This window comes from Thamnophis sirtalis, unplaced genomic scaffold, assembly GCF_051295495.1.
Source record: "Thamnophis sirtalis isolate CommonGarterSnake01/CBP01778 unplaced genomic scaffold, rThaSir2_p1.2 scaffold_7, whole genome shotgun sequence".
NCBI lineage: Eukaryota > Metazoa > Chordata > Lepidosauria > Squamata > Natricidae > Thamnophis > Thamnophis sirtalis.
This window is the reverse complement of record NW_028261387.1, coordinates 40,099,423-40,123,851: the sequence shown is the minus strand read 5'-3', so window position 1 is coordinate 40,123,851 and position 24,429 is coordinate 40,099,423. Positions and strand designations below refer to the sequence as shown.

Below are 24,429 nucleotides of genomic sequence, written 5' to 3'. Positions count from 1 at the left end.
TAATTTTGAATGGCTGTTGAATAACCCTTGAGGACTAATGTGGCATCATAAGTTAGATGGATAGATTTGGCTCCCTTAAAAGGAACTTACATTAAATTCAGCACTTTTCTTATCATAGAAACCAGTCTCTTCAAGTAGTATCTTCAACCAAGCTCTCATCTGAAGAGTAGATTTAACTAAAGACTGACCATTGACTTACCTGAACGGTCCTTCTATGGGTGCTGCGAGGGGAATCCAATCATGGGTTAACTTTGTCCATTAGCCTAGAGACTGAGTATGTAAATTTTGACCACGCCTCCTCTGACTGGACCGATTCAGTTTTGCACGAAGTCCGCCGAAGAAAGATGTATGTCAATGTCAATCATGCCGCAGGCAATACAGGTACTAAGTCATGTTAGAAGTCCAGTCAGGAAAAAAGTTGAAAGGTTAGTCACAGAGTCACAATCAAGGTGGAGCCCTGACCAGCCGAAGCTGCGGGCGGGTTTGGATTCCCCTCGCAGCACCCATAGAAGGACCGTTCAGGTAAGTCAACGGTCATTCTCCTGTGTGCTGCTCGGGGAATCCAATCATGGGACATGCCAAAGCAATTAATTCCCAGGGCGGGAGCTAGGTTGGTCAGGCTCCTCCGCAGAAGAAAGGACCCTTTGCAACACTCTCCGCCCAAAGGAGGCCTCAGCCGAGGCATACACATCAATCTTGTAGTGTCGAATGAATGGCGAGGGCGACGCCCAGGTGGCCGCCCTGCATATCTCTTCCACTGAAGCTTGCGTAGCCCAGGCCGCTGTAGTGGCGGCACTCCTGGTAGAATGAGGAGTAATACGTCTGGGAACCGGCTGCGAGTGACTGTCGTACGCCAACGCAATACACGCCTTCAACCATCGATCGATGGTGTGGGAAAACACTTTCTGTCCCATAGACGATGGCTGGAAGGAAACGAACAGTGCCTTCGACCTCCTGAACGACGCCGTGCACTTCACATAATGTCGGAGGTTCCTACGAACATCCAGATGGTGACACTGGCGTTCTTGAGGATGGGAGGGATGCGGACAAAAGTCCGGCAGGACGAGTTCCTGAGCCCTGTGGAATAATGAGTTGATCTTAGGAAGGAAGGTCGGGTCCAAACGAAGCACCACATCTGTTCGGATGGAAGATGCAAAGATCCGCACGATCAGAGAGCACAGCCAACTCCGACACTCTTCTGGCCGATGTAATGGCCACCAGAAACACAGTCTTGAGCGTCAGCAACCCGAGGCTGATGGAATGGATGGGCTCAAAGGGAGCAGATGTGAGAGCTCTGAGAACTAAGGTCAAGTCCCTTGTGGGATAACGGTGCACTGTTGGTGGTCGCAAGTTAGGAAGGTTTTGACCCGCGAGTATTGGGACAAGGAACGACCCTGACCGCCTCCAATCACCGTGGACAAGGCGGTGACCTGCCGACGGAGCGTGTTTGGTGCCAGACCCTTGTTGAGACCGGATTGCAAAAAGTCCAAAACTTGGGGCACCGAGGCCGTGACGGCACCACCTACAGAAAGCCTGCCATGTGGCCTCGTAAATACGAGTAGTGGATGGACGACGGGCCGCTTGTATAGTGTCAATAACATCGCTGGAATAATGAAGGGCGGTTAAAATAGCCCGCTCACGTGCCACACGGCTAACTGCAGCAGTTGAGCTGAATCTGATCGTCCGGAATCCTCCAAGGACGTGAGACTGACAGATGGACGAGGTCTGCCTACCAGGGCTGTCTGGACCACATCGGAGCGACTAGCAGCACCTCCGCCTGCTCCGTCAAGATCTTCTGGATGACTGACAGAAGGATCAGAAGAGGAGGAAAGGCGTAGAGAAGGCCGGCTGGCCACGGACTGTGCAGAGCATCCACCCTCTCCGCTCCGGGAGTCTGGTACCTGGTGTAAAAACGCGGTAGTTGTGCATTGTGTGGATGCGCAAACAGGTCTACCTCGGGTCAGCCGAACCGGCGCGAAAGTTCCTGGAAGAGAACGGGGTGGAGTTGCCACTCCCCTTGATCCACAGTGGCTCTGCTCAGCCAATCCGCCTGCGTGTTGGCCACGCCCGAGATGTGCTCCGCCCGAATCGACAAGAGCCTGGTCTCCGCCCAATGGTGCAACTTCTCCGTCTCCAGCATCAGGGCTCTGGAGCGGGTGCCCCCCTGACGGTTGACGTGAGCCTTGGAGGCAACGTTGTCGGTCAAGATCAACACGTGGTTGTGTGTCACAATGTCTCGAAACTCCAGAAGGGCTAGGCGGATAGCGCGTAGCTCCAGCCAATTTATGCTGTTTGCCAATTCCTGGTCCGACCAATGCCCTTGAGCCACTCTGTCCAGGGCGTGGGCTCCCCATCCAAACAGGCTGGCATCCGTCGTGACCTGGATGCGTTCCGGCTCCTTGAAGGGGCATCCCTGGAGAAGTCTGGAGGACATTCACCAACGCAGGGACCTGAGGGGTTTGCTCGGAAGCCGAACCTTGATCTGAGAATGACTGGTGTGCACTCTCTGGAAGGGGAGCAGAAACCACTGGAGTGGGCGCACATGGAACCTGGCCCAGGGAACCACGTTGATGCAGGAGATCATCTTTCCCAGCAACTTGGACAGCGGCGCTAGCAGCAACAGTCTCTGAGACAGTACTTGATGCGCCAAGTGTTGTATGCTCTGCCGTCTTTCTGGAGACAGGGAAACCTCGCACGTCACGGAATTGATGATGGTCCCCAGGTGAAGCAGGGACGTGGTTGGGCGCAAATGGCTCTTGGGCAGGTTGAGGACGAAACCATGACTGCGCAGTGAGTCCATCGTGACTCGCAGATCCCGCAGGGCCTGGTCTCGAGATGGCGACAGCACCAATATGTCATCCAAATAACAGTTGACGCGTATGGGAATCGAGCGAAGGGAGGCCGCCACCACGGCCAGGAGCTTGGTGAACGTGCGCAGAGCCGAGGACAGGCCAAAGGGCAAGGCCTGATACTGAAAATGGCGGCCGTTGAATTGAAACCACAGAAACCTCCGATGCGCCGGATGTATGGGCACATGGAGGTATGCTTCCTTGATGTCGACTGATGTCATCATGTCGCCTTGGCGGATGGAGGCCAATATGCTCTTGAAAGACTGCACTTTGAATTTTTGGTACTTGATGTACCGATTGAGCCGTTTCAAATCTAGTATAGCCCTCCATCCCCCGGAGTTCTTGGGTACTAGGAAAAAGATAGAATAGAACCCTAGGCCTTTCTGCCCTTTTGGCACTTGTTCTATGGCCCTGATGGTGAGAAGATAGTGTATCTCGGCGTCCATGAGGCGCCGTTTTGTCGGGCACCTGGGTATGGGGCACCTGATGAAACTTCTTGGGGGGATGGAGAGAAATTCTAGAGTGAGGCCCAGTCTCACGACCTGAAGGGCCCAGGTGTCGGACGTGATCGCCGCCCACTGATGAGCGAAGGCCAGGAGACGCCCCCCCTATGGGTCCTACCCCCTGCGAGTCACCGGTACCTCCGAAAGGACCGGTTGCCAGCTCCACGAAAGGGCCTCCTATTCTGGGACTGCACCTGGTTCTGCTGGCGACCCCTATCCCTGGTTCCCGCGCGGTCCTGGCCGCGATCCTGCGCCTGGGAAAAACCCCTGGTGTAGTTGGGAACATAGGGAGCAGGGGCGAATCCCGAGTCGCCAGCACGAAAGGGCTGTCGCCTATTATAAGGCTGCTGTCTCCTATTGGCACGACCACTGGTAGAAGGGAGGACCTTATGCTTATCTCTTGTCTCAATGAGGATGGGATCCAGAACTGATCCAAACAAAGCTCCGCCCTTGAAGGGCGTGGACGCAAGGCGCCACTTGGACTTGACATCAGCCTGCCAATGGTGAAGCCATAGCAAATGCCGAGATGCTACATTAGAGACTACAGCTCGGGAGGCAAACTTTGCTGCACTAAGGGTGGCATCCGCTGAAAACTCCAATGCTGCCATCAGTTTGGTGATATCCTGATGAAGGCGCATTTCCTCCGGGGCAAGCCTACTCTGCAACTGCTTAAGCCAAACCAAGGAAGTCCTATTAAAGAAAGAAGCCGCGGTGGCCGAGCGTAAGGCCCAGGTTGCCCCTGATGGGTCTTGCGAATAACCATCTCGGCCTTGCAATCCTCAGCCTTCAAGCCCTCTGAAATTTCCGAAGGAATTAAAGCTGGCGAGGCAAGCGCAGCAATAGGGGCATCTACGGTGGGAAACTGAAGGAGATCCTCCAATTCTGGAGTAGATGTATATAGTTTCCTATCCCCATTGCCGGGTGGGTTAACCGCAGTCGGTTGATCCCACTGCTTTTGAATCAAATCAAGAAAGAGCTTGGGAGATGGAATAACATCCTGCAAGGCCACCTGTTCAGCAAAGAGGCGCTCGGTGGCATCCAAACCCACAGCTGTGCTCTCCTTAGAAGCTGCCTCCCCCATGCGGGTGGTGGTCTTGGCCTTATACAGTAAAGATTTGAACAGAGCATGCCGGAATAGCCCGGGGGCAGTGGGCTGGTCTCTAGGTAGGCCTTCATCATCAGAAAATTCCCTATCAATAACCTCACCTTCCTCCACTAGAGCCGATTCCTCACTAAATACTGAGGGCAGAGGCGAAGGAGGATCTGTCTGTAGAAGGGAGGAATCCCCTTGCACTACCTGGGGAACTATGCCCGAGTGGGCCGCACTGGGCCTAGGAGCCTGGGCCCCACGAAGTAACTCTGCATCTACTCCCTTAGAAATAGCTTCAGATATCATGAGGTATAAATCAGCAGGAAGGCCTAAATCCTGGCCCTCCATAGGCCTGAGGCCTGCAGCTGTGGGAGTGAATGTGGCAGAAGGCCCAGCATGTGGGGGTGAGCGAAGAGAAGCTCCACTAGCCTCCGAAATAATTGGGGGGGATCGAGGCCCAAAAACCCCTTCCTCAGGGAGTGGTGCCCGGGGCAGCTGAATATCAGGAGACCAACCCTGCTCATTTGCATGCACCGGAGAGACACTTTGTGGAATCAGAACCGGGGGTGGACAAATGGGAGCCCCAGAAGCCTTTGATGGAACCTTGGCCTTGTCTTTGCGCTTGTGCGACTTATCCCGGGCAGCGGATGAGGCTCGAGGCCTACTACTAGAGGCCCTAGTGAAGGCCCTGCCAGGCCTAGGGCTAGCCCCCCCCCTCACCAGGGGAACGGGGCTCAGAAACTGGCTCTACAGTACCTTTAGCTACTGATTGATCAGCCATGGTAGAATGAGGTATTTGAAAAAGCTCAATCACTTTAACAAAGAGATCCAAATTGCGCACCACCGCCAAGTCGCCACGTGGAAGCAGAGGCTTAGACAAAGCGACCTCCTCTCTGAGTCAGCAACCTCAAGTGAGGGAAAGGGGAGGATCGCCTGAACAGCGCAGACTCCAACGCGCGAAATAGCTTGCCCCACCTCCTCCGGTCGTTTTCAACGCATGCGCAAAGTCGCCATTCAAAATGGCGACCGGCAGCAAGGGCGCGAAATTCAAACCGCTAACGGCGAGGAGGATCAACTGCTGAGTCTCGCAGCCCGCCCGGCTGCCGCTCCGGCGATAGAACGAGAGAGGGGACGGCCTGACAAGGCAATCAGCCAGGGAATCGACCGCGTCCGCAGGCGGGCTCCATCCGGCACGAAAAGCGGCGCTGGGTGGTGCACCAACCCAAACACATCCAAGCAAACCAGAAGAAATGCTGCAAAGCCGCTTCCGAAAATGCCGGCTTGATCGCCCGGCGCGCCAAAGCTGCCAAGCCTCCAACCCCCGAACGTGGGGAAAGCAGCAACCGTGAGGAATTGGGCTGGCAAAGACTGCCGCCACCACCCCAACTAGTTAGAAATCCACAGAAGACTGAAATAATACTGCTAACTCCAAGAAATCATGAGAAGTTTGTCAATTAGTCAGAGAATTGAGAGATGTCTCGTTAGGCCGGACTGAGTAAAAAAACTGCATCGGTCCAGTCAGAGGAGGCGTGGTCAAAATTTACATACTCAGTCTCTAGGCTAATGGACAAAGTTAACCCATGATTGGATTCCCCGAGCAGCACACAGGAGAATTACCATATTTTTCAGAGTATAAGATGCACCAAGATTTTGAAGAGGCAAATTAAAAAAGTTTTTGCACTTTGCAGACCTCCCAAAAATGGGCCTTTTTTTTTTCTTCAAAAAAAGGACATGAATAGCCTTTAGGCGGCTTGTAGAGTGTTCCTGGGAGGGGGAGCAAAAAAGGCCAATTTTTTGTCACACAAAGGGCATGCATAGTCTTTAGGCAGCTTATAAAGTGCTCCTGGGGACTGGGGGCAAAATTGAGCAAAAAACAGCCAGCTTTTTGCTCATTTCTGCCCTCCCCAGTTCCCAGGAGCACTCTGGAAGCCTCCTAAAGGCTATGCACAGCCATTTTGGTGAAGGGGGCAGGGTTTTGGGAGGCAAAAATGCTATATTCAGTGTATAAGACGCACCCAGATTTTCAGCCTCTTTTTTGAGGGGAAAAGATGCATCTTATACTCCGAAAAATATGGTAATTCCCTGAAGGTAGTTCTGGAAAAAAAAGCCCAACAGCCACAGGGGATTTTTTTTTTGCCAGTGCAGATTATCAGATGCTCTGATAACAGTGCTCTGATATATGCTTTGCCTTGCATAGCTACTCTAGTGAAATATTTAAAAAATACATACCTAAAAAATTATTTTCAAAAAATATCTTCCTTTCCTGTACTAGTTTTTAGTGAGGAAGGAACTTGTCCATCTCATTATGGCTATAGGTTGTACCAACTGAAACATACATTTCCAAGAGAATCACCTACAATGGGCACAGGTCATAGATGAAAAATCAGATTAAATACAATCCACTGAAAAGGAAGCAATCATCCATTCCAGTATTTTCAAGAAAACTAATGGACATTCATAAGCAGTGCACCATCAGCATATTGGAAGATGTTAGAAATTATCCAACAAAGTACTAGAGGAGCAGAGGGATAATACAAATACTATTGGTACTTATGATGTCATTAAACTAAAGCCAAAAGGATCTCCAGCCACTGAGGTGACTGAAGGCAAAAAGGAATCCAGCACTGCAAGGATATGTATACCATTGCAGATCACTGATGTATGATGTAATGTCAAGATCATGAACCAAGACAAACATGATGTTGTCAGAGCAGAAATGTGAAGAATGAACTTTGACATTCTGGGACTTAGTGAACTGGACTAGAACACTTCACAATAAAAGAACATTACCTCAATTGTGGTCCAGGGTAAGCCAATCAATTATCATAAAAGAAACAAAGCTCAATGAATTTATGATAATTTTCCACATCTTATCTATTCAAAAAACACACACACAAACACACACCATAGTACTTTAGGTGACTAAAATGAACAGAAAAATCTGGCGTTGGTCTATGAAATGAACCTGGACGCAGAACAGTTCGGCCAAGGAAAAGCAACATTTATAAGAAAATACCTTCTTCCTATAACCTAAAAGATGACTGATTCTACAGAGAGACATCATTGAAATCAAATAAACGACATATTCTTCAAGTAAAGTAGAAAAACTAACATCCATCAGCAAAAGCAAGATCAGGTGCTGATTGTAGCTCTTTCTCAAACCTCTATTTTACCCCTTTTTTGAAAAGAACATTTAATGAGTTTAGTATTAGTGTAGGAGTATTTTTATTGTTGAACAGAGAACCATCACAGCTGTTTTAAATTCCACAGGAATATACATTCAAGACTGATTTTTCATCTGTGTTTATCAGAGAAAAGTGCAAAATAACATTCAAGAATGTTTCTCATAGAATAAAGTTTAGCTACATTCTATGAAGAGAAAAATTTCTCAAATTACAATGAAAAGTTTACTTTCCATAGCAGTCCTAGCCAGAAAAAATGTTCTTAAGTGTAAAACATCTGCACTATAGGTGTACTTTTCTGAAGTAGCTCAGTTCCAAAACAACTGATGTACTAGATCTAATAGGTGCATGTCCTTTATGTACATATAGTGTAATTACCAAAATATTTTGCAATGATTTATAACCGCTGGACCACTGAAGTCTAACCCAAACATGTAAGAGCATAAATATGCTTAATCCCTGCATTACACCATTATATTCTAGCTGAACTTTTCTTTGCTTGATAAAGTAAATGTAAAGCCAGGAAACTCTCAATCAGAAATCCATTACATCAGTATACTTTACAATTTTATAGTCTGAAATTGAGTTTCATGTCAGTTCAAGGTAGAAGGTTCAAATAGATAACATGCCTCAATATATCTATTTGACAGTATTAATAAAATGCCCTCATTATCTTAGTAAATCTTCTAAATTCTTATATTCTCATCAAATGCTACTTTCTTATGTATCTCAACTCTACCTCAGTCTTACTTTACTTTGGTAGAAGCAAGAAGCTAAAAATGTATCATGTATTAGTTAAAAATGTTTACCAATACGGCTAGTGATGAAAAATATTTCATGTATTTTTTAACTCCAGGCAAGAATGAACAAATTGCATCTGCATGCAAATTAGACACAGAAAAGCATATTGTGTGCACTCATTTAGAGGTTTACAAATCTATGGGGAAGGGCAATGATGGGTCCAGTGTAAAACAAACTATCTGCAGGTATTTCTCTTCAAAAGCTTGTCATCTGGTCATGATACAATATAGAAGAGGTTTCTTGAAGGAAGTTTATCTTTCTCTTAATTCTTGCTAGCTAGGCACTTTGTTAAAATTACATTTCAGTTTTTATACCATTACTAGTAAGATTGTATTGTCTCACATTTAATACCTAAAGGAGTTTTAAAGCCATTGATTTTGCTCTATCTACAATCCAAGAAGCTATGTTTCTGTTTGGAACAGGATTCAATATGTTCATATTATTGAATGGCTTTTCTGCTTTGACATTTTATGAATCACTTTTATTGAGTGCATAATAGTAATCTTTCAAAAGGGACTATGGGTAAATTTTCTGACCCCACCTGGATTTTCCTTTATGATTTCTTAAACTGAGTTTTTGTCCTAATCTTGATACTTTGTATCTATGAAATTTCAAAACTACAATTTTAAAATAAACAGAAGCTTCACATTCTAGACTAGACAATTTTAAAAACATACTTACCTTACACCTTTTCCATATACTTTTCATTTCCCATCTATTTATTCTGGTTTGAGACTTTTTGGAAGATTTATTCCATTTTAATTTTGAAAAATGTACTGTACCAAAACAATAACTACCACGCTGATTGCATATAAAACAGATCACCAAATTTTGAAGGCAGAACACTAACTTAATAAACTTTAAAATTTAATTTTATATATCTTAAAATGACAATGTTAATGTTTGAGTACAATCTTTATTGAATACAAAAAGTTGCCAAAGAGTGAAAAAATACATTATATACAAAACCCACAATCCTTGGGAGACATGTTCAATATTAAAAGAACTATCATACAATATTTTGAACAGTTTCAACTTGTGGTCTTCCCCCTGTCTAAAAAGAAAAAAAAGTTTAATAAATATATTTCTTTTACAACGCTAATTAATTCATGCATCGTTAAAGTATTTGGTACAGTTTGTAAGACTAACATGGACAATTTGATAGAAGCTATTAATATCTAACAGTGATTAATAAGCCTGTTTTAGTATCTTGCTGTACAAAAAATATAGATGTTTGCATAATAGCACTTATATAAGCTCACTATCTAACCCCTGTATAAACTGCATGCAATTATCCAGAAATATTAATTGCTATACTTTTATTGGGAAGCACGAAGCCTGGCATGGAGAAGGAATCAAGTGCAGTTAGCTTGGATTCATTGCAGAACTGCAAAAGGGCTAGGACCCCTAAATTTCTTGAAGTTTTATGTAATTGTTTCCAAGGATAGGCTGCCAGACTGAGATTCCTTATAGGCAGAACACAGTAGTTAGCCTAAACAGGGTGTTGGCAACATGCAGCTCTTTTGTCCCCCCTGTTGTGGCTCCCTGCTGGCTGGCTCCGCCCACCCCTCGCCCTCTCCTCCCAGTCACTCCTCCTGTGGCCTGAGAAGGTAAAGGCGACAGTAGGGATGGATTTCAGAGCGGGAGGGAAGCACCCCTGTACTTGCCTCTCATCTCAAGGGCGCTTCTTGGTGCTGCGTGCACCTTGGCCGTTCAGGGAGACGCGTGACTTGATCTCCACCCTGAGACAGTGGCCCGGCCTGGCTGCGGCAAATTCTCCACATCGTAATGGGCAACAGGAGGAGGGGACGCCATCTCCCCCATTGTGAAGCACGCAAAATTTAAGTGTGCTATGCAAGGCACTGCGAGAGCAGCGAGCAGGCCACGGAGGTGTTGAGAGCAGTGGTATCAGTGGATGGTTGGCTGCAGCTGACATTGCTGCTCTTGTCACCTCCATGGCCTGCTCCCTGCTCTCATAGCGCCTTCCACAGCACTTAAATTTAGTGCACTTCACAATGGGGGAGAAAGCGCCCCCTCCTCCTGTTGCCCATTATGACGGAGAATCGTCTGTCGCCAGGCCGGGCCAGTGTCTCAGGGCAGAGATCAAGTTGTGCGTCTGCCCCATAGATTTTGTTTAGATTTGATACATCAATATGTGTTTTAGCATGGATATATTTATATGTTTGGGAGAAAACCAGCTGGCAATGAAACATAGGCAAGGAAAAAATGCCTGGGAAAATTGTTTTTCATTATTTCAATTTATATGACTCCTGACTGAACAGCCCACCTCCTTTTCCATTTTCTCTGCAGCTTCATTTCCATTGGGAGCTGTATCACCACCACCATTCACAGCTGGTTCTGATTTAGATTTCTTAGCTTCATTGTCTCCCTGTTGAGTTTCTTCCTCTGGTTTCCTCTGAAGACAAAATTGTTTAGTATTCATCAAGTAGAACTCTAAATGTGAATCTTAAGAATATTTAGTATCATAATGTATATGCTATTAAATAGCAACTGCTAACTGCTTTAAATTAAGCAAGATTATAAACAACATGCAATATCTATTTGGTCTTCAATTGTTTAAAAATAAAAAAGATTAATTATCTTCAAGTTACTTAGTCTGTGTATTACTCTAAAGATTAAATTAGGACTAGAATTCTAACATTAGACCAGCAGTTCAAAAAAAGGAGATAACTATTTAATGAGAATAATCAAATAATTAATTTTAAAGACAATATTGATACATTGCCAAGCAACTTGTGGAGTAATCCTAACATGCAATAGAAGAAAATATATATAGCTCAGGTTTAACTGTAGTGTCCTTGTTAATGTACAAGAAATAAAATAAAACATCTTCAAGCAAACAACCAAGTTTAAAGGCTCAACAATACAAAGATAGCTAAACAGATTATTTCAGATTGAATAATGCTAGTGAATAGTTCTCCATTTCCATTTAAAATAAGGGAATCCAATTCAGCCTGGATGTTTGGCTGTGAAGTTCAGTTTCTACAGATATGTCAATATTTGTATTCTGAAGGACTACCATGAATGCTTCTACAGGACCTTAACACAGCGAAGTTGAAGCGCCTGCAGAACCCACAATCAAACTTTGAAATTAAACCAGGATTAATAAGGTGGGTGCTGTGCACCACAATACCATCAAAGCTATCAAGAAAGCTACATGGTTCCCAGACTTACTGGCTGCCAGTGGAAAAGATTTTATATAGGATATATAAAAATTGTAGAAATAATGTGATTTAACTTTTTCACTGCAGGATTAACTACAAGCCAGTAAGAATTGTGTTTATTTAATAGAATACACACCTTTTTCCTAACAAGATGGGAGATGTCTGTAGCTCCATCAGTCTTGTGTCCAACTGGAATCTATTACAGAAACAGTAGAGGTTTCTATGAAATATTAATTATAATGGCATAAAGCTACTTGTTATTGCTAGTGTCACTTACTGTTGAAGTAGCACTACTTTCAGACCCTTGTGAAAAGCTGGAAGATCCGCCAACCTGGAAAGAAATAAACCCTTTTAAGATACTATTAGAAAGGCTCTAGCTATTGAAACTCCAGAAAATAAACAGATCAGGGCAAAAAGGCATTTTCTGAAATCAACTTCTTGACTTATTGAACACCTCTGAATAGTTTTAACAATAAATATTGCCAAGGTCATTTAAAAGCTTAATCTTTAAATTCTCAGATTTAGCAAACTAAACTTGTATTCAGTGACAATTATAAAAAAGATCTAGAGAAACAGTTATCTCCTATTGCATTCAAATGTCAAAATCAATGGTATGTCACTATAATATTAAAGATGCTCTGCTAAATTTTAGGTTTCAGGCTTACTAACCACTTTTCATTGTAAAGTACATGCTGCAGGCACAGATTTATTTGCCCTGATACAAACATTTTGAAATCTGTTTATTTCAACAGAATCAATGGTGGAACTCACTAGAGTTGCTTTCAGAGCCAGTTCAGTCACTCTTGCACTGTTTTGAGACTCTTTTGAATCCTCTATTTTTTCTTTGATTTCAGGAAGCAGGCCCTTGAGTTCCTCTATTTCTTTTTCATCCTCAGCTGGCCCCTCTCCCTTTGCTTTTAGTCGCTCAGTCAGCATAACTGAAAAAGATGTCAACATAGAAGCCATTAGTATTTTTTGTAGAAACATTTAACATTTAATTTGGCCATATCATCACTTGGTACAGAATAAAAAAACACAACTCTCTCCCCACAAACAAAGAGAGCAGTAACTATTCAATTTTCTGTGAACAACCCACTGACTCTTTTAAAATATTTTTTAAATGAAAACTCAAATTTTAAACCAAAGGCAGAAATAAAATTTAGGTCTTTTAGCAGATTTTTTAAATCATTTGTAAAAAGAAGCAAACCTCAACTATTTCAATTATCACAACAAAACCAGAAAGAGCTTGCTTCACCTTTCATAGATCACTTTTGTTAAGCTGAGATTAATACCTTATATTTATTGTAGGTAGTCCTCTATATAATTGGTCACTTAGTTATGACAGACCCCCTCCACCCACCAGGACTTACAACTCAGTTTCAAAGACCCTATCTCTATGGTCACATGACCACATTTTGGTCAGCAACAAGCCTGCATTTATAGCTGTTTGCAGCACTCCGTCACCAAGTAACCACAATTTATTATTGCTTTCCAAGAAGCTTATGCTTACTTCCAGTTTCTGGCAAAAGCTGGCCTATGGTGAAGGATATGTTCCAACCATCACGCTTTTTGACAGTAATTGCCAGCCTCAATTGCTGTTTTAAATCAAGGACTACATGTAATTTGTCTGGGCAATTCATAAGAAGGTAAAACCTAATCTAATGGAACAACCCACTAAGGCAGGAGTCTGCAATCCCTTGATTGATACCAGTTCATGGCCTGTTAGGAACAGGGTCGCACAGCTGGAGGTGAGCGGTGGACAAGTGAACCCTATTGTAAATTGCACATGCATAGGATCTAGTTGCACACACACACACACACACCAAGTTAAAAAAATGTTTTCCTTGAAACTGGTTCCTGGTGCAAAAAGGTTGGGTGCCACTGCACTATTGAACTGCTACAAACAAAATTCAAGCCCAGACTCACTATCTGTACCAGAATGGTAATAAAACAAAGGCAATAAAATAAAGGCATTATGAAAGCAGGGGGAGGAAGAGCAAGATCTTGAATCTTAGGTGGCAAAGTGTTCCTATTTATGTATAAATAGGATTAAAGTTACACCAAGGAGATACTTTACTAGCCTCAATTCATAAAGGGTGGGGATGCTCAGCAACCCTTTTCAGGATGAGCACACACAATGGATTAAGTCTTAATGTAAGAAATAATCATCACAGCAACCAAAACCCAAAACAGATATTGTTAAAGATGCAAGTTGTACACTGCATTTTGGACTGAATGTAGTTTGAGTCTTTGGGGCTTTGGACAAAACCCCATATATAAACTAAATACATAGCAATAGCAGCATAAGTTGTTATTGGCTTGCAGCTAGCCCACCAACTGAAGCTGGGCAAAACTTGTCTCCTGGCCACAGGTTCCACCTGCTTTTCACTTAGAGACTAGGAAGTCTCGTAAGACATGGACTTTGTTCCCTCAGGGAAAGAGTGGCCCTACCCCAGACCAAACTCTTACTGATATTTAAACTTGTTGTGGTCTATCCAGTTCCTTACAGATAACTCTTCAACAAGTCAACAACTCCACAGTGGCTATATGCAACTATGTAACATCATACTGATACTTCATCCCAGATTAATGGCTTTCTTCCAAAATTTCACCAGCCATTGAATAGTAGAGGATGACAGCAAGTCCAGTGTCACCCAAACTGAAATAACTGTTCCCCTCCCCAGACAGATATGAGCCACTCAAAAAGGAGCACAATACTTTCACAGTGCTTCACAATTTCCTACCCTTCAAGTTCCTACTCATATCATACACCAGAACAAGATGCTTGTGTCTTCCACATAGGTGGATTGAAACTGATCTAGACAATTCCTTCCTTCCAGAATCTTCTTGTAGCTGAACCCACATCTCTAAATCTTCCTCCCGCCCCCAAAACAAGAAATTATGGAAGTTGTTCAAGAAAGCTAATGGCAAATTGCAACCAATGTTAATTTGAAACTTGTAACAAGCGGGGAACAGTAATGGAGGAACATAATTAGAAGTATGTAGAACTTCTGCTTTGATTTACCCAGTCTTTTGTCAATTACTTCCATTGATTTACTGAACTGCAGCACTGCTTCCTCATACTGATTGTTGTAGTGATACGCCAACCCAAGGTGGTAGTGAGTCTCTGCAAGTAAACGGTCATAGGCTTCTAAATACTTCTGCTGAAGAGCCAAGCAGGAATGAAACTCCTCTATAGCTTGCATGTAGTTTTCTGCAGAAAACACCAGAAAATGATAAACATTCTCCCAAAAGCATACAAACTCAATTCCAAATGCAATATAGAAAAATATTCACATTTGCTTAGGAAAATAATTACCGTATTTTTCAGAGTAAAAGACACACCGGAGTATAAGACGCACCAAGATTTTGAAGAGGCAAATTTTTAAAAAAAGTTTTTGCACTCTGCAGACCTCCCAAAAAACGGCTGGTTCTTTGTGAAAACGGGCCCATTTTTGTTTTAAAAAGAGGCATGAATAGCCTTTAGGTTTGTAGAGTGCTCCTGGGGGAGGGAGGAAACAAGGAAAACAACTGCCACTTTTTTTTCCAAAAATATGACATGACATATGACACATAGAGTGCTCCTGGGGGGGGCAAAATTGAGCAAAAATCAGTCCCTTTTTCACTCATTTCTGCCCTCCACAACCCCCAGGAACACTCTGAAAGCCTCCTAAAAGCTACGCACAGCCATTTTGGTGAAGGGGGCAGGTTTCTGGAGGCAAAAAATGCTGGATTCAATGTATAAACGCACCCAGATTTTCACCCTCTTTTTTGAGGGAAAAAGGTGTATCTTATACTCCAAAAAATATGCTATAACATATATTGAAGACAAGTTGACTCAGTTCAAGAATACAATTATAGTTTTGCAAACCAGGAAAATAATGACAAAGCAATATGCATTCTCCATGTTATCCTTTTGTCCCTTCTTCAGCCATCATACAGGTAGTCCTCAACTTAAAACCATTTATTTAGTGATGATTCAAAGTTACAACAGCGCTGAAAAAATACATCTTACAATTGATCCTCATACTTACAATCACTGCTGTGTCCCCATGATCACAGGATCAAAATTTGGGCAATTGGAAACCGTCATGTATTTATGAAAATTGCAGTGTCCCATCGCCATTTGCTATCTTCCCACCTGGCTTCCAACAAGCAAGTCAAAGGAGGAAACTGGATGCACGTAACTATACGAGTCACCTAACAACTATGGCAAAAAAAGGTCATAAAATCAGATTGGTCATGTGACAGCTCATTTTATGACTGTCACAACTTGTGTATGCAGTGGGGAGACTCCATAATGGTTGTAAGTTGAAGACTACCTGTATCAGTTTAATTAGGAATTAAGTGCTAGAACAATGAAAAAAATGCCAGCTATTAAAATGTAATTTGGGAATCAAAGAGCTCTATATTAATTGCAATAAAAAAATGAAACAATACAACTGTCAATTCAGAATATACATAAAACAAACTTGTCAAAACACAGTATATGACATACTTCATTTATGCTATTTAAATTTTGTATAATTTTAATGTAAAATATGACTAAAAAGTTGACAAGACAATGCATAACAGACATGCTCTCATGTACAGTCACAACATGCAAAACCCATTAAAAATAGCATGTCTGGACAACTTTAAGTCAATTACCAGATTCAATGCTAACTTCTCCTAGTTTTAGATGAGCCTGAGCAGCATGGAGCTGTGCTTCTTTAGTGTCCTGCCTAGATCAAAAAAGCAAATCAGAAAATACACTGTAAAAACATTCATCAGTAGAATGGTTAAGGGTATTATTTTATTAGAACTCCTAAGACATACCTTTTATATATTACTTTTGCCAATTCCAGCATATCCCAAGCCAGCTCTAAGTTTCCAACTTCATCTTCTTCACTCTCCTGAAGCAATATGATGCATTAGTCATATTAGACAGTACCAATTTCCTGTGCCTTAATTGCAATCAAAAATATTGACTCTGGCAATACACACTCATTAAGAGACAATTTCACAGTTTTAGAACAATTATCTTTTTTTACAGAACCAGAAAATACTTAAGGAGATTTACCTCAGAGAAGCACCTATCTTTTTATCTAAAGACAGTCCTCTATATATGACCACAATTGAGCAGGTTTATGTTGCTGAGAAATTTGATAAGTGGGTTTTGCTCCTTTTACGATTTTTTGCCACCTTTGTTAAGTTAATTACTGCAATTGTTAAAATAACATGGTTGTTAAGTGAATTTGGCTTTCCCACTGACTTTGCTTCTCAGGTTGCAAAAGGTGATCACATGTTCTCAGGATACTGCAAACTGTACGTTCTCAGGATACTGCAAACTGTACTATACCTATAACTAATAGGACATACATTTTCTCCTGCATAATACTAATAGCTTTTAACAGATCTGAATACTGATTTATACTTCACCTTTTCTTCAGCTGTAGAATAATTTTCTTTCTCCTCTTCAGTTTTATCTTCCTCTGACCCTTCTGTCTCTGTAAGAGGAGTTTCCTGTTTATATACACTACTGGCATGCTATTTACTTGGCTCTTTATTTTATTCTTGCAGCATCATTATTTAACAGTCTTCCTAAACTCATCTGCATGCTATTCAGTTTTATAATTGTAAAGACATTCATGAAACATTCATGCTTATTTTTAAAAATATCTGCAGATTAAAGATTTAATTTGAAGAATACTTCCATTCTTTTAACTGAAGTTAACTCATTTCTATCTATATAAGATTTTCCAATGCATAAACTCAAAACAAAATTAACTTTTAGACTAGTTCAGTGCATTGGTCAGTTTCTCTAGTGAGAATTATTTACAATGGATCCCATTTCAAAAGGATTAAGGTGGGATAGTTCAGTTACTCAGCAATTTTTGAGAAAATATGCTGTTTACAGAGCAAGTAAATAGTATGTTTCTGCATCTTACTGTTTCTTTCATTTTAATGTATAATACAATCTACTTTATAAAAAACATTTAGTAGGTGAAATCTGAAGTTTCTGCAAGAAACTTCTGAAACATGTTTACTGACATGTCCCTTTTTTATACAATTATATTTTGCAAATAGCTGCAATTATTAAGACATTTAACTGCTTAAAAACTGAACAGATAAATTTCCAAAAATCATGTTATGACAGAAAACAAAGCATGAGAATTATGAATTTGCTAGTTGCACTATTATATTTCTAGATATGGTAGCAGGTTGTTATTTTTTTTAGCATAAATCTATAACCTCGACGTCTTAAGGTAATGATACTCTGGTCAATCCTACTGCTTTGATATATGACAGGAGGAAAGCTATGCTTTGAGTTAGTCTTGCAATGTCAGAGCATGCAGTGAACATCCATTCAGCATTCTCTAGTGGCACTGCTTTTCAGATTTACTGCTTAGACTAACAATAGCCCCAAATCAGCCAATAGTTTTGCTATGTCCATCAGTTAATCAGTTTGGAAAAAAAAAGAGGGAGGGGAGTAATTATACTATTTTGTGCTCTTTTATATTTCTCCCTAGCTATACCCTTTCCTCTCACTTGAGGCAAAGAGAATTCTGAATGGATTAGTTTAACTTGGGTTAGCATTCTAACAAAAAAGCACCCACAAGTATTTTCTATCCCTGTTACCTTCTCCCTCTCCCATCTCGTGATCCTTTTCTTCTTCCTTTTCTACCTTAGCAGCAGCTTCAGCTTTTTCTTCAATTTCTATTTCACATGACTGTTCAACAACCCCTGGAGAAGTAATTTCATTTGTAGATGTAGGTAACACTTCCCCTGAAGCCACAGGTTCATTCAATTTTTCTTTCTCTTTCAAATCCACGTTTTCTTGTCCAGCAACCAAGTCCATTTCTTGAATAATAGCCACAGTTGTCTGTTCTGCCTTTTCTGCCTTCCATTCTACTTTATCAACAGCAGACACCAATTCTTTTTCTTCTAATGTCTCTTGTGAAGTTTTTGCTGATGTCTCTACTATTGAATTTTCTAGATTTGCATTTGTGTGCTTTTCAGCAGTCAAAACTACAAGCTTTTCTGCCTTCTGATCCATCTTTTCTAAAGCTATCTTTTCTTCTGCAGTCACTTCCTTCTGTACAGGGTCTCCACTAGCTGCTTCTGCAGCTTCTTCTATTAGTTTTTCTTCCCTTGGAGCCTTATCTACAACCAATACTTTCTTAAGTACAATGTCTTCATGGGTTTCTTCTGCTGCTAGTTTTTCTCCTCCAGTTGTCTCTTCTGGCTTTTCTTCTGCAGCAGCACTAACTTCTAATGAATCTTCCATGGTTTGTTCACTGACCTGTTTTTCTTGCATATCTTCTACTTGCTTGCTTGATTTTTCTTTTTCTCCAAGATTGTCAGCTATATTCACAGCTGCCTTTTCTTCTCTAACTTCCTCCACTTCTGCATCTTTATTTTTCACTTGCACTCTAGTTTCTACCAGAGATTCTTCTGAAGTTTTTCCGGATTCGTTTTCCCCCATGGCATTATATACCTGATCTCTTAAATCCTCCCTTGCTTCTTCTACATGAAGAAGGAAGATGAAGCACAAAGAAATCTTCGAATTTAGTGATAAGCATTAATGATCTTCACATTCCATCCTATTTCCCACTAACACCTTGCTGCCAAAATACCAAATACTTATTTTTAATTTAAGAACAAGCACCTCTTGTAATATTTATGATTTGCAAGCAGTTGAGCTTAAGCAATGAGTTGTGTACTAGCAAGAGTTAACAGCCAAGCAAGAGATGCCAAGCTTCTTTTAATTGAGACACCAAACATTGCAGAGGAAGCCACTATAAATTGAGGGGCTTAAACAACTTTGACAGGCAACTATTCACTCTCTGAAGTGAATTTCCATTTATGGCTACAACAGAATTTATATATCAAAGCTTATATAATAAGACTGCACCATACATGAGTTGGTTGCAAGCCAAATCTGGTTTAGTCTCAAAATTTTCCTTTAAGGTATACTTCCAATCGTTTCTAAAACAAGTATATAAATTATGGTTTTCATAAAGAAAAAAACAGTAGCTACCCTCTCCCATGAAGAGCAAGTGGCAGTATTTTAATTTAACAGAAGCACTGATTTTGCAATTTTTTCTAAGTATTGGAATTTTTACTTAAGTGATCTTACTAAATCACTGTAACTTTAAATTTGTGTTATTTAAGGCAAACAATCTCAATTCATGCCTCATATTCATTCAGAATACATACAGCTTGGCATCTCTCTAATGCATTAAGACAGCTCTACATACCATCTATATTATCAGCGCTTTCTACCGTTGAGGCTTCCGTTTTTTCTTCTTCCTCTTCCACTTGCACTCCTTCCAAAGCATTTCCCAGCACCCCATTTTCCATTCTAGGACAACAATGTTAATTGATGATGTGATTTACAGGCTATGTGTGAGACTATGACTATATGCTAGTGTCATTAACCAGTGTTTAATGGAAACTTTAATATTTTACACAGGTAGTTCAGTGCCATGCTATAGCATAACACATAAACTGGCCCACTTTTTCATATTGTATACTTTTACTCTGGAAAGTAAATATATGGCTCATTAAAAAGAACAGCTAGGAATGGAGGTAGCCAAGATTAATCAACCCAAACAAATAAACTAAACCATACTCTTTCCAATTGTTAATAAAAGTATATTGTTCACAAATATTTACCAAGTTCTACACTGGATTTAGGAAAAACTATTAGGTTGCGATACATCTTCAATAATAAAGTATCTATTCTAGTGTCTTAAGACTTTTTGGAAGATATGTGTAATTTAGTTTCAGAACATAGATATTCATCTTTAGTATGAATATACACATACACACACTTATGAAAATATGATTCTGGGGTCTTTCTTGGAAAATAAAGTCGCATAGAAAGAGCCTCGCACGTAGAAGAACTAGAGCACATGTGAACAGTAGCAATGAGTAGAATTGTATGAATTACTGACTGGTTAAAGTTTAAATTAATATATTGAGGTTCAATTGGCAAGTGATATGACATATCAACTTACCTTGCCAACTCCAGAAGTGATTTTCCATAAAAAAAGAAAGCCTCAGCACACTCATTTGCTGTTTCCCCATACTTCTTGCCCCTAAAGAAAAATTAGACAAACTCATTTTTTTGAGAATTACTTTAACTTAAATTGTATTAAGGGATAATACAATATTTCAAATTAACTAATTAATATATAATCTCAAACTATAGGAAACTGATTTATAACAGTTCATTCAGTGACCGTTCAAACAGTGACCTAAAAAGAGTCACGTTTTTCACTTATGATAGATGCAGCATACCCATGGTCATGTGATCAAAATCCAGACGTTTGACAACTGGCATGTATTTATAATAGCTGCAGTGTCTCAGGGTCATGTGATCATCTTTTGACCAGCCAAGTCAATGGGGAAGCCAGTTTCATTTAACAATAATATTACTAACTTAACAACTGCCATGATTCACGTAACTGTGGGAAGAAAAGTCTTAAAATAAGCAAAACTCACTCAACAAATATCTTACTTAGCAACATAAATTTTGGAATCAATTGTGGTCTTAAGCTAAGAAGGAGCTGTTCTGAATATTAAATTAAATTCCCATGTATTGTAAGCCGCCCTGAGTCCCCTCAGGGAAAAGGGCGGCCTATAAATCATAAATAAAACCCTAAAAAAATCCTAAATCCTAAATCATAGTGCCATGTAAGTAAAAAAAATAAGCTAGATAGCGGAAACCTGAGTAAATTAGGTTTGTGCTAGATACAAGGATTTGTTCCTTGACTGTGTAACACATTAGTCTTGACTATATAAATCTTTTTTTATACCTGGACTGAATTGGAATGTGAAAACCATAAATCTGTAGCTCAACAGACAAAATCCATTCTGTTTATTTGCCATGTTAGCTTCTTAATGAATCTTAAAACTAAGTAGAACATATCAAAGTGAGTGAAAACAAAGACTAAAATCTTCAATTAAAAATATATCTAGGAAATTATAGCTGAGTAAACATCTTTTACCCTACCATTATATATAATCTCAAATCTTCAACATGCTACTCCCGTTTAAAAGATTTTAAACGCTCTAAATACTTACAAAAGGCTAGCAGCTTCCTGAAAAGCATTAACAGCAGATGGAATATCTCCCATTACCAGATTCTTTTGTCCCAAGCCGAGTAGTCTCTTGGCTTCCCCGTCCACATCAATACTGCAAGTATGAAAATATACATTGTCTTCCCATAATGGTTTTTTCCACAGCTTTTCACATAACAATGATCAATACAACAAAATATACAAACTAGAATATAGTTAATCTTAAAAAGTTTATTATATAAAGCACAAAGCAGAATAAAAAGATTAGGTAAAGAGATATTATTCAAGAGCCATATAAGTATTTTGCCAATCCCTAGGATTCCAAGGCCTCCTTGAAGAACCAGATCTTGAGAAACCTCCAGAAAGCTGAACGGAAGGATGCTCATTAAAGGGAGGGGCACAGCACAAGAGGCCTACCACCAAGGACATGCCAAGTAAAATTTTCTAGCTGATGGGACCCCCAACATAGGGGAAAGGTCCTTCAAATAACCCAGTCCCATGAAATTAACACCTTGGATTGGAACCAGAAATGGATTGGTAATCAATACAGCTAGCAGAGCAGAGGCATGTTCCTCTCTATTACTAATTTATACCACTTTTTATACTTACTATGCTTGGCCCAATAATACTCTATATATTTTCATACTAACCCTATCCCTGACCTTTATACCTTGTTAAAGGTTTTCACACAAAAAATTACCATATAACACCAACTACAAAATCAATAGCACCACAAATGCACAAAATACAATGTCACCTTTATCATCTTAAGTGATGAAGAGCTCAATTAGTTCATTATTCTGGCTCTCACATGGTTTTTATCCAATTATTTTCTTACCTTTCTGTTTTGTCAGTAGAAGTAGAGGGAGCAGAAGCCTCTTCGGTCATCCTGAAACTGAAATTTTAAATTAGGTAAACTAGGAACAGTTTTCAAAGTTTAGACAGAAGGCATTTGGAACAAAAACACTAAGCATTTGTTACATTTTCAAGTATTTAGACTAACACTTAAATTATTATGTGTGCTGTAAAAAACTTGCTACTTTAGATAGGTTGACTATTTTTCTTAAGTTCTCATGCAGTGGCAAATCAGTAGCTTTTTCATTGTCCAGAGAGCAATAAATGAACAGTATTTATTAAAATTGAAAACTCAATTTAGAAGCTTTAAAAAGAGTTTTTATATATTTTAATAGGAAGCATTTGTGACCTGATATATATTCCAGTGACAAAAAAACCCAGCATGGACAACTACAACTTGCTACTTCTCATAGCTTTCAATCGAAACCAAAGAAAAAATATCATATGGCCCTCTGAAATATCTACACAAGCATGTGAATAATTATTGGAGAAACTTAAAAAAATATTTTGCACAATTGCCTTTGAAGCTTTAGTCTCTCAAATATATTTCCTTTTCCTGTCTTAAAAAAACCTACAGGTGATTAAGCTTCACCAACTGACAACAATCATCCAATAAATACACTCCAGACCCTTTTATACGCCCAAATGTGTGAGGCCAGTATCAGACTGGCACCAATACCCATAACTCAGGTTTCTCAAACGTGTTTAAAAGCCATCTCTTCTGCAAGAGAAAGCGTCTCACTTCCCACGGAAGCGTCCACCTGAAGAGACAATGGCCCACCTTCTCGCCTCTCCTGTCAGCGCTTTCGGCGCCAAATCTCAACGGCCGCTTTCTATGGGCCAAGACGGCTGGCCACGTGATTCACTTCCTTCCACCACCACCACCACCACTACCCCCTCCCCTGCTTTGGCGCGCACCAGATTGATAGCTATTAAAAATGGCGGCATAAACTCCAGCCAGGTCACGTGGTGTCTCGGTTTTTTTTTTAAAGAACCGTCGCCTCCATCACGCCGAGGACGGCACGTACGAACCCACTCAGAAAAAAAAAAAGGGGGGGGGGTAATCGGTGAGGTTTCAAACAAATGGAAGAAAAATTATAGGAAAAAAAAAACCAAATTAAAAACCATACAGCTGTGTACGAACATCGCACATTACTACCAGGAAAATAAACGCTCAAAGCCTCCGAAAAAGCTCCTTGGTATCGCGGCCGCTATCGCCCCCTCATTACACGAACCCACGAGTTCAACTCCCCCTTTCCTGCTTATCCAGCTCCGGAAGAAAGAAATCCTGCCTCAAGCCCCTTGTACCTTAAAAGGCGATGGTAACCAAGGACCCGCCACAGAAAATCAAAAGCGAAGAAATAACCAGCAGACAAACGCAGCTTACCGCCCCTTCCGACGCTTATATAGTAGCCCTCGAAGACACGCCCCAGTGGCGCGAAGCACGCTCTCACGGGAAAGGAACTACGTTTCCCATAATGCATTGCGGCTGCTTGCACAGGGCCTTTCGATGAGTCGGAAGGCGTCTTCAAAATAAAGGAATAGCAGTCTCTCGACGAGTGACTTCAATAGCTACCGTTCTAATAGAACTCTGTGGTTGCCTCGGCAATGCAATTGGCATTTTAGGAAAGGTAGTCCAAAAGTCGGAGTAAATAAAGCTCGCCGTCTCAGTGTGCTGGAAAATATAATCTCATAACAGAGTAGTTGTGAGTTGCACGCATTAGAACCCATTTGGAGGCATTAAAAATAATCTAGTGCGATATATTTGTCTCAAAATGTCTTGTTTCCCGGGCTTTTGCCCCGCCTTACGTTATTGTTTTGACTTGGATCAACTACTAGTTTATCCCGAAATAATCCCGAAAAAGCGTAATACGCATAAATGTTCCCAGTCGGT

The 24,429-nt window shown here is 41.1% G+C and overlaps 2 protein-coding genes across 3 annotated transcripts; both read right to left on the bottom strand.

The window, feature by feature from the left end:
- Positions 1-3,311: 3,311 nt before the first annotated feature.
- On the bottom strand, positions 3,312-5,654 carry LOC148044621 (lamina-associated polypeptide 2-like). Its single transcript, XM_087720802.1, is given in 2 exon segments — positions 3,312-4,091; positions 4,094-5,654. Coding segments are annotated over 2 exon segments (1,308 nt in total). The 5' UTR covers positions 4,791-5,654; the 3' UTR covers positions 3,312-3,480.
- Positions 5,655-9,321: 3,667 nt separating this feature from the next.
- NASP (nuclear autoantigenic sperm protein) lies at positions 9,322-23,918 on the bottom strand. 2 transcript variants are annotated; one of them, XM_014065541.2, is made up of 15 exons: positions 23,844-23,918; positions 22,519-22,575; positions 21,685-21,795; positions 20,616-20,696; positions 19,854-19,957; positions 18,232-19,119; positions 17,032-17,099; positions 16,429-16,505; positions 16,261-16,334; positions 14,636-14,824; positions 12,382-12,548; positions 11,888-11,941; positions 11,747-11,806; positions 10,713-10,841; positions 9,322-9,479 (listed from the first exon to the last, which is right to left on the bottom strand). In XM_014065541.2, the coding sequence occupies exons 2-15, from the start codon at positions 22,566-22,568 to the stop codon at positions 9,435-9,437; spliced, it is 2,097 nt and encodes a 698-aa protein (XP_013921016.2). In that variant the 5' UTR covers positions 22,569-22,575; positions 23,844-23,918; the 3' UTR covers positions 9,322-9,434. The 2 variants fall into 2 exon arrangements, with proteins under 2 accessions (XP_013921016.2, XP_087575904.1); XM_087719778.1 differs by lacking the exon at positions 23,844-23,918 and adding an exon at positions 23,317-23,370.
- Positions 23,919-24,429: the final 511 nt, after the last annotated feature.

Bases quoted from the DNA above. Each gene is read 5' to 3' on its own strand.
- NASP (XM_014065541.2), bottom strand. From the start codon at position 22,568: ATGACCGAAGAGGCTTCTGCTCCCTCTACTTCTACTGACAAAACAGAA. The intron at 19,958-20,615 runs GTAAGTTGATAT...TTGTTGTCCTAG, and splicing joins TCACTTCTGGAGTTGGCAAG to AATGGAAAATGGGGTGCTGG. The intron at 17,100-18,231 runs GTAACAGGGATA...CTCCTCTTACAG, and splicing joins CGAGATGGGAGAGGGAGAAG to AGACAGAAGGGTCAGAGGAA.